The sequence below is a fragment of the Miscanthus floridulus genome, chromosome 18 (assembly GCF_019320115.1).
Source record: "Miscanthus floridulus cultivar M001 chromosome 18, ASM1932011v1, whole genome shotgun sequence".
Lineage (NCBI taxonomy): Eukaryota > Viridiplantae > Streptophyta > Magnoliopsida > Poales > Poaceae > Miscanthus > Miscanthus floridulus.
In genome coordinates, this window is record NC_089597.1 from 130399570 (window position 1) to 130408203 (window position 8634).

Here is an 8634-nt window from a genome sequence, read left to right on the forward strand (position 1 = left end):
GGGAAAAGAGGAGTACCTTGGCAAAATGTTCAAGTCATAAAAAATTGAAATCTAATGACCAACAAATAACTAAAATACATACTAACCCTAATGACCAACAAATAACTAACCCTAATGACACCTACAATAAACAAAGAATCCTAATGACCAAAATAACTAGAAACCAAACTAACCTAATATGTTCAACACATAAAACAGTTAAACAACAATGCACTCAATCAACCTAAGCCATACATTTTGCAAATACAAATACACATATACCAAAACATCATACACCCATGATTCCACTTGATTAGAGACAATGCAAGCACATCTACGCGGATAGATTGAAGGAGGGGAGGGATCATTACCTCGAGAAAGCTTCGGGAGACGAGATCCGGGCACCTAAGGTCGCATTTGGGGGTTAGGGTTTCGTGGGGGCCGTGGGGGGATTTGGAAGACAGAGAGCCAGCGCTTTTAGAATGGAGGGAGGAAGAAGAAGGGGGCCACGGCACGGCTTCAAGAGTCCAGACATCGGCGTTGAGTCGGGCTGCGTCGAGTCTGGTGGCTCGGCGTTAAGTGACCCCGCGCCGCGCTATTGGGCCACGAAGCGTTGTTGGGCTGCCTGGGCCGCGCGCCGGATGGTACCAATAGCTCGGCGTGTAGTCCCACCGCGCCGAGGTTGGGCCTGTGGTGTTGGCTGACACAACGCCGACGTGTCGGACCCCATGTGCCACCATGTCACCGTCGACCGGGGTCGTCCGTGACGTGGCAAGACCTCGGCGTCGTGTCAGTCGACGCCGACCCTCGTACCTTGGCGTCATGTTCTAAGACGCCTAAAATAGTCTATTTTCAGCAAACGTTTTGGCGTAGGTCTTTTTATAAAAAATGTTTTCAAAAGGGACCAAAATACAAAAATTTCACGGAATGGGGGACCGGGAATCTCTGTTACTATTATTTTAGTATTTTTTTATCTATGCATTTGCCCTAACAAAATGGCTAGCTGGCAACGTCTCGCCTCGACCCGAGTCTCAGTTGATGCCTATGCATTTGCCCTAAAAAATGGCCACCTACATCTCTACATTATTAATGGACCTTATATAGTTATATGTACGTGCATGGTGTGCGGTAGACCTAGCTTTGCTTGCCGCCTGTCAACTGTTGTCGTGTCGTGATAATCCTGCTGGTGCTGAACGTTTTGTTTATCTATCCCACGACGTTTTGCGAGAAAAATATCTAGTAATGCCGGCCATATGGATATCTCTCTAAACTGAAACGTACGAGATCCAATATTATAGCTATCTGCTTGTTCACCTCATATGATCGATATCATGCACTGCATACCCAGTTTGCTTTCCACGAACCAATTGTAGTGCATGCACACCCGTGATGATCAATTATATACAATAATTGGTCTACAAATTAAAAGAAGCCTCCATGCATATATATTCACTGCCAACTGAGTTATCATGCACGCTAATAAAAGAGAATAATAATGCAAAGTGTCTCTCTAGTATACACTAAGAGTATACATGTTGATATATAATTATATGCAGCTACAATGCACACTGCACAAAAATATAAACCCAAAGTATTATACACGTACCGGCCTGTTTCTCTGTTGCCACCACTGCCATTATTATTATTTAAAACTTGGTTGCATATGTTTCCATCAAGAAAAGCAAGCATCCCCTAATTTCTGAATAGCAGTGGGATCGCTGCCTCTGACAGCAAGGAAGGAAATGGTGTGTTTGAATTGACAGTGATGAGAGCAGGACAGTACGGGAGAGAAACTATTGTCAAAATGGTGCTCTCCTCCCAACCTATATCTATCATCTAATTGTTTCTCTATGCAAAAGTGGTTATTCCAACGAATTAATTGTCTTGGATGGAGTTTTCCATGGAAACATGATGAACCTAGAAATGTGGAGTGGTTGTAGTAGTTGTTTTCAAAAATGCATCTCTACAACCATTGCAGCTTGCTCTTCTGATTAACGGAGGACATCGACCTTTTCAAACTGGCTTTCAGACATAATGTTACAACATAGGGGACCTAAGGTAGTTGTTTTAGCAGTGGTTGTAGTAGTTGTTTTTCTTCTTCTCGATCTCCTTCAAGGCCATGTGCCTAGTTTCGTCGGTTCACCTTGTGTCAGCGTTAGCCGTGGTAGTGTCTTGTCCCTCCCCCCCCCCCCCCCCCCCCCCCCCCCCCCCAACCCTCCTTTTATCTTCCTTTTTCTATGAGCTATGTTCCCCTTTTGTAAGTGTTGTTTTCTTCTTTCCATTCTACTAAAATTTGCTCAGCAAATCTCTTGCTGAGTTTTCTTAAAAAAAAATAGAGCAGGACACGGGAGTGAGCTAGGCGGACGAGAAATAATACATGATGCTATGTTCGACCACATAGTTAGGGACATAACTTTGAAACTCGATCAGCTGGCCAGCAACACTAGTCGTTGTCGTTGCGTCCGTGCATGTCGTCGTCCCGGCCGATGGAGCCGAGATCCGATCGAGAGGAGAGGAGTCGTCGCTAGCTCCAAGAAAGGCTCGAGCGGTGCACTACCGCAAATGGCGCGGCAGCAGCATATGCAAAATGCAGCCATGCCTGCAGGAGCACGAAACACGAGCGAAGGGTCTCATCTGGCTGCACGCATGCCCACCCGCCGAGAAGTTACCAGCGGCGTCAGCCTCAGCTCCCCCGGCCCTCGCTCGCTCTCTGTCGTCCATGCCTCCCGGATCCTGTCTCTGAGTCTCTCTCTGTCCGCCTCCTCAAACCAGCACGCCATGCATCGAGCCGTCAGTTGTTAAACTAAACCTTGCCAGATTACAAAAACATTACTCCTACGGTCCTACCAGGCACCAGCTAGCAAGCTACTTACAACAGTGAGGAGATGAATAGGCCAGTCTGCTGAGTGGAGGTTTTATCAGAGTTTCATTTGCATTTAGGAGTAATAAACTGCCACATAATTAAGCGCTTTTGGGTGGATGGATTGGAGACTCTCGATCGAGAGACACATGTGCGAGCTGTCTGCAAGCATGCGCGCTCTAACGTTGATCATGTAGCAGCGCCAATGCGTGTCCTCCGAGCCTTGAGATCTGGACGTACGCACGCGTAAGCTAGAAAGCCAACCCAAAGCAGCCTGCCTCTCTGCGCGCGGCCATCGCGGATCATGTCGCCATGGCATCCCTGCAACGGGTGAACACACCTCGTGCCCTGCTTCTTGCCGCCCCCTGCCATCCCACAAACTCCAACGACACACAGCCACGGCAGCATCGCATGTGTATGTGCATTTATGTATGTATACGTGTACTACAGTAACATTAACAGGTAGTAGAGTAGCTACCAACCTTGCTTTGCTGCTCGGCAACATGCACTGCACTGCACATCCTACATCTACCAGCTTCGGATAGAAAGGGGATGTGAAGGCCAATATTATTTCACATTTATTGACCAGAGGGAGGAATTCATCAATTTTGAGATTTATAAGACCAAGAGGCAGGCCTAAATATGTGACTGGATTTAGAAAAGGTTAGTCTTAGCCCATTTGCTTCACAGAAAGTACATAGAGGATGGCTTTCAAGAAGAAAAGCTACTTTGTAGATACCTCCATGATGATTAAGGTATCATAAACATTTTGTGGGATGGGGAAGTCTGTGCAACCGAATTAATGGCAAGGTAAGCAGTCCCAAGGTGGTGGCTTTGTTCACAATGTTTTGAAGAAAGACCGGCACTAAGATAAAAAGGAGAGAGGAGAGATGATCTCCTTGTCTAACTGCTCTTCTACAATGAAAAGTCTTTCCTGACATGGATAAAGAAGAATCTTCAGAATGCCTAAATCTGCAGCGGACAAAAGCGACCACCAAAGAAAATGACTTAGCACCCAAGAACTTTCTGGGTGATGGGTAAGCCAAATCTACGTCATACCCGACCTTCTTGGTCTTGGGTGGGGGAAAAGTTGAGATTATGAAGAGCCATGCTGAGAGCGAAGAAGAGGGAGAAGGTGGATACCTAGATCATAGGAGTGCTGATGAGGCTTACTCAAAGGAATGGTGTCTTAGGGTGGAGCTTGAGAGCGATAGTGTAGGCAAGGCAGAGCACAACCTCATGCTTCTTCCCCTATCGCAAGGCCTATGGCTGTCGACCATTGCTATGTTTTGTCTACTGGGTGCTTGTTGCTGGGAAAGGTCCTGTCCAAGGCCTAACAAAGGGACAAATGAAGAACTAGGTGCCTTGCGTTGGATAGTGCCGGTGGCAGTTGTCGAGCTAGAGAGAGAGAGAGAGAGAGAGAGAGAGAGAGAGAGAGAGAGAGAGAGAGAGAGAGAGAGAGAGAGAGAGAGAGAGAGAGAGATTCTGGGCTTTTCCTAGATGCTGATAGTTGTGCCTTGTGCCACAATGTGACAAACTGTGGATCATCTGATCTTTGAATGCGCCTTCTCTCATGTGGGGTGGCACCATGCATACTAGATTCATGGTTGATGGCGCTACAGTTTCTGAGTTATGGTGCTTATGTCGCCCTTCAAACCTCATCACCTGATCTCTGAATGTGCCTTCTCCCATGCGGCATGGCACCATGCGTACTGGATTCATGGTTGATGGCGCAAGGGTTTTCGAGTTCTGGTGCTAATGTCGCCCTTCAAACCTCCATCATCTGATAGTTGAATGTGCCTTCTCATTTGCGGCATGGCACCATGCATACTGGATTCATGATTAATGGCACCAGAGTTTACGAGTTCTTGTGCTTATGTCGCACTTTAAACCCCATCACCTGATCTTTGAATGTGCCTTCTCCCGTGCGGCATGGCACCATGCATACTGAATTCATGGTTGATGGTGCTAGTTAAAGAGTTCTGGTGCTTATGTCACCCTTCAAACCTCATCATCTAATCTTTGAATGTGCCTTCTCCCGTGCGGAGTGACACCATGCATATACTAGATTCATGGTTGATGGCGCTAGAGTTTTCGAGGTCTGGTGCTTATGTCGCCCTTCAAACCTCCATCATCTGATATTTGAATGTGCCTTCTCCTGTGCGGCGTGGCACCACAGTTTCTGAGTTCTTGTGCTTATGTCGCACTTTCAATCCCATCATCTGATATTTGAACGTGCCTTCTCCCCATGCGGCATGGCACCCCATGCATACTGGATTCATGGTTGATGGCGCTAGAGTTTTCGAGGTTTGGTGCTTATGCCACCCTTCAAACAACGATCATTTGATCTTTGAATGTGCCTTTTCACATGCGGCATGGCACCATGCATACTGAATTCATGGTTGATGGCACCAATGTTTTCGAGTTCTAGTGTTGATGTCGCTCTTCAAATCCCTTCATTTGATCTTTGAATGTGTCTTCTCACGTGTGACATGGCACCATGTATATTGGATTCATGATTGATGGCACTAGATTTTCTGAGTTCTGGTGCTTATGTCGCCCTTCAAACCTCATCATCTAATCTTTGAATGTGCCTTCTCCTGTGCAGCATGGCACCATGCATACTGGATTCATGGTTGATGGCACTACAGTCCCAAGTTCTGGTGCTTATGTCGCCCTTCAAACCTCATCATCTGATTTTTAAATGTGCCTTCTCCCGTGCAGCGTGGCACTATGCATATTGGATTCATGGTTGATGGCTCTAGACTTTTCAAGTTCTGGTGCTTATATCGGCCTTCAAACGTCCATATTATTTGATTTTTCAATGTGCCTTCTCCCTTGTGTCATGGCACCATGCGTACTGGATTCATATATGGTTGATGGTGCTAGAGTTTTCGAGTTCTGGTGCGTATGTCGCTCTTCAAATCCCCATCATTTGATCTTTGAATGTGCCTTCTTCCGTGCGACATGGCACCATGTATACTGGATTCATGGTTGATGGCGCTAGATTTTCCGAGTTCTGATGCTTATGCCGCCCTTCAAACCTCCATCATCTGATCTTTGAATGTGTCTTCTCATGTGCGGTGTGGCACCATGCATATTGGATTCATGGTTGATGAACTAGAGTTTTTCGAGTTCTGGCGCATGTGTTACCCTCCAAACCTCCTAGCTAAAAACATTATTATGCTTCCCTGCTCTTGATGTGCTAGATGCGCTTTGGAAGTGTAGGAATGAAATGATGTTCAATGGTTGCCCCCGCTTCTTAGGTCGCTAAGGGAACGGAAGAGGAGGGCCTGCGAGTTGGGAGGAAGTGCCATCACATGAGAACTCCGAAGAGGTCCAGCGAGGTAAGGAAGCACTGCCGTGTGGTTAGAGGGGAAGAGAAAACTAGATAGTACAGTACGAAGGTGCAAAAATGATTTTACAGGGCGTACTAATTATTTTCTTCCTTTTTTTTCAAATTACTTTCCTCGTGAACAATTATTAATCCATCATGATACTGTCTTGATATCTAGGTTAAACTTAAAAAATGATAATTTATTTTTATCTTTAGGCTATTCACTTTTCACTATATATGTCAAGTTGACAAGTAGTACACTCTAGCTATCATACCAAATATTGGGTCCTGCGTATCAAAAGAAAAAATATCGGGTCTTGCAACTCATTCTTTTGGATTCTTTGTTCGTCCAAACTAAACCCGTGACTGGACACAAGTAAAATTTGTATAATGTGTGCTTAACCTGTCTAGTTGATTGATTATTCGTTTATGTACTTGTTACTTAATCTGCACCAGTTCACACGACCTTATTCAGAAATCTGTTTTCTCAGAGAAGAGATTTTATCCAGAACTTAAGATGAGATCTCCTGCCCACAAAAATGCATAAACAAAACATGCAATTGCCCAATCAACGCTTTAAAACAACTGGTGTGGCCTACTGTCACTCGTTAATCTCAAGATACAAGCTTTACAATACTGGAGTATTTAACAGCTGATTTTATTCAGACGATCTGAAATCAGGTGGAAATATACGTATAGAAAACAGAGAACAGAGGCCAAGAACGATCCTGCCACCGTGGCTACTGCATCACATCACGCGTCAACCACTTGCTGTCTGACAACCGCGTTCAGTTCAGCGTTCTCCTGCAAACCCAAAGGCCACACTGTCACTGCTCACTGGCACTGCTAGCGCGTGAGCGTGATCGACCCAGCAGAGCTCCATCGTTTTCAACTGCACACATGGCCATGGCCCGCCCGCGCCCGCTAACCTAGACATGCCAGCCACGCACACTTCTCCACGCCGACACGAGCTACCACACCACCGGCTGCTGCTGCTGCTTCACCTGCGCACGCACCACCGTGCGCCTGCCAGCTCCGCCTCCGCCTCTTTATAAGCCGGGAACACGCACGCCGCAGACACACACCAGCTAGCTCCATCGGCGGAGGCATGGCGCCCAGCTTCGCCCGCTCCATCTCCTTCCCTCTGAGCCCGTCCAGGTCGTCGTCGACCAAGCCCCGCGCGGCGTCCTCTGCCGCCGCCGCGTACCACGCCCGGTCCGTCAGCCTCCCGTGCCGCTCGCACCCGATCCTCGCGCACCTCCACGCGCACATCAGCGCAGTGCGCGCGTGGGCGCAGGACCCGGCCACGTCCGGCGCCGCCACGGGCCTGGCGCACGTGGACGCGCTCCACGCCGCGCTCGGCGACCTCCTGGACCTCCCCGAGGCGCAGGCCGCGCTCTCCCTCTCCGCCACCGGCGACCGCCTCCTGGACGCCTTCCTCCGCCTGGCCGACGCGCACGGCAGCTTCCAGGAGGCCGTGGTGGAGCTGAAGCGGGACGTGGCGGAGGCGCTGGCCGCCGTGCGCCGCCGCGACGGCGCGCGTCTGGCCTCCGCGCTCAGGTCGCAGCGCAAGGCTGGCAAGGACCTCGCCCGCCTCGCGGCCTCCGCCGCCAGGGACGGCGCGACCGCCGGCAGCAGCAGGCCCTCACGCCTCGGCCTCGGCAGCGCGGCGGAGGTCGAGGTGGCCGGGCTTCTGGCCGAGGCCGCCGCGGCCACGGCCGCCGCGTCGGCCGCGCTGTTCGGCACCGTCGCCTCCATGTCCGCGTCGGCTTCCGCCGCCGCGTGCTCCTGCAAGAGGACCGCGGCGCTCATGTGCCTCACCAAGAAGGTGTCGGAGGAGGAGAAGGAGACGGTGGCGCTCGTGGAGAGGCTGGAGGAGCTGGAGGAGTGCATCGACGGCCTGGAGGCCGGCAGTGACAAGGTGTTCAGGACCCTCGTGCAGACCAGGGTTGCGCTGCTCAACATAAACACCCACATCTTCTAGCTCCAGCTCCAGCCTCCAATCTAATTCATCTCTCCAAGCTAGTGAATCATAACAAATGCATGTGCATGCTGTTTACTTGTTGATTAGCAGTCAGAAATTAAGATGCATGAGTGTAACTGTAACTCTGTAAATACGTGAGGTTTTTGTGCAGTTACGTTTGTGTATGTTTCCTGCTGCATTGTGAAATCTTGACATGTAAATGAAGACCATGTGCAACTATGAAAACTAAGGAGCAAGACCTAATTTTTCCTTCGGATTTTGCCGAGGTTTAACAGAGTGTGGTTGGTTAGCTTGTATTTTTAGTTCGTTTTGGAGTTTGTTCAGTGCCCGCGTCTCATCTCTCTGAATGAAAAGCACACGCTCGGTGCTACATTATATGTTCTGCAGCTCCAGACTGTGCTCCTGGATCAATCAAAATTGGGAATGTTACTTACCAGGCCCATATATACAGTTCACCGACTAATTTTTACTTTG

The 8634-nt window shown here is 48.8% G+C and overlaps 1 protein-coding gene across 1 annotated transcript; it reads left to right on the top strand.

Annotated features, from left to right (window-relative positions):
* Positions 1 to 7181: 7181 nt before the first annotated feature.
* LOC136523066 (uncharacterized) lies at positions 7182 to 8410 on the top strand. Its single transcript, XM_066516844.1, has one exon. The coding sequence runs from the start codon at positions 7285 to 7287 to the stop codon at positions 8158 to 8160; it is 876 nt and encodes a 291-aa protein (XP_066372941.1). The 5' UTR covers positions 7182 to 7284; the 3' UTR covers positions 8161 to 8410.
* Positions 8411 to 8634: the final 224 nt, after the last annotated feature.

What these genes read in the sequence shown, in the direction of transcription:
- LOC136523066 (XM_066516844.1), top strand. Translation starts at nt 7,285, where the DNA reads ATGGCGCCCAGCTTCGCCCGCTCCATCTCCTTCCCTCTGAGCCCGTCC.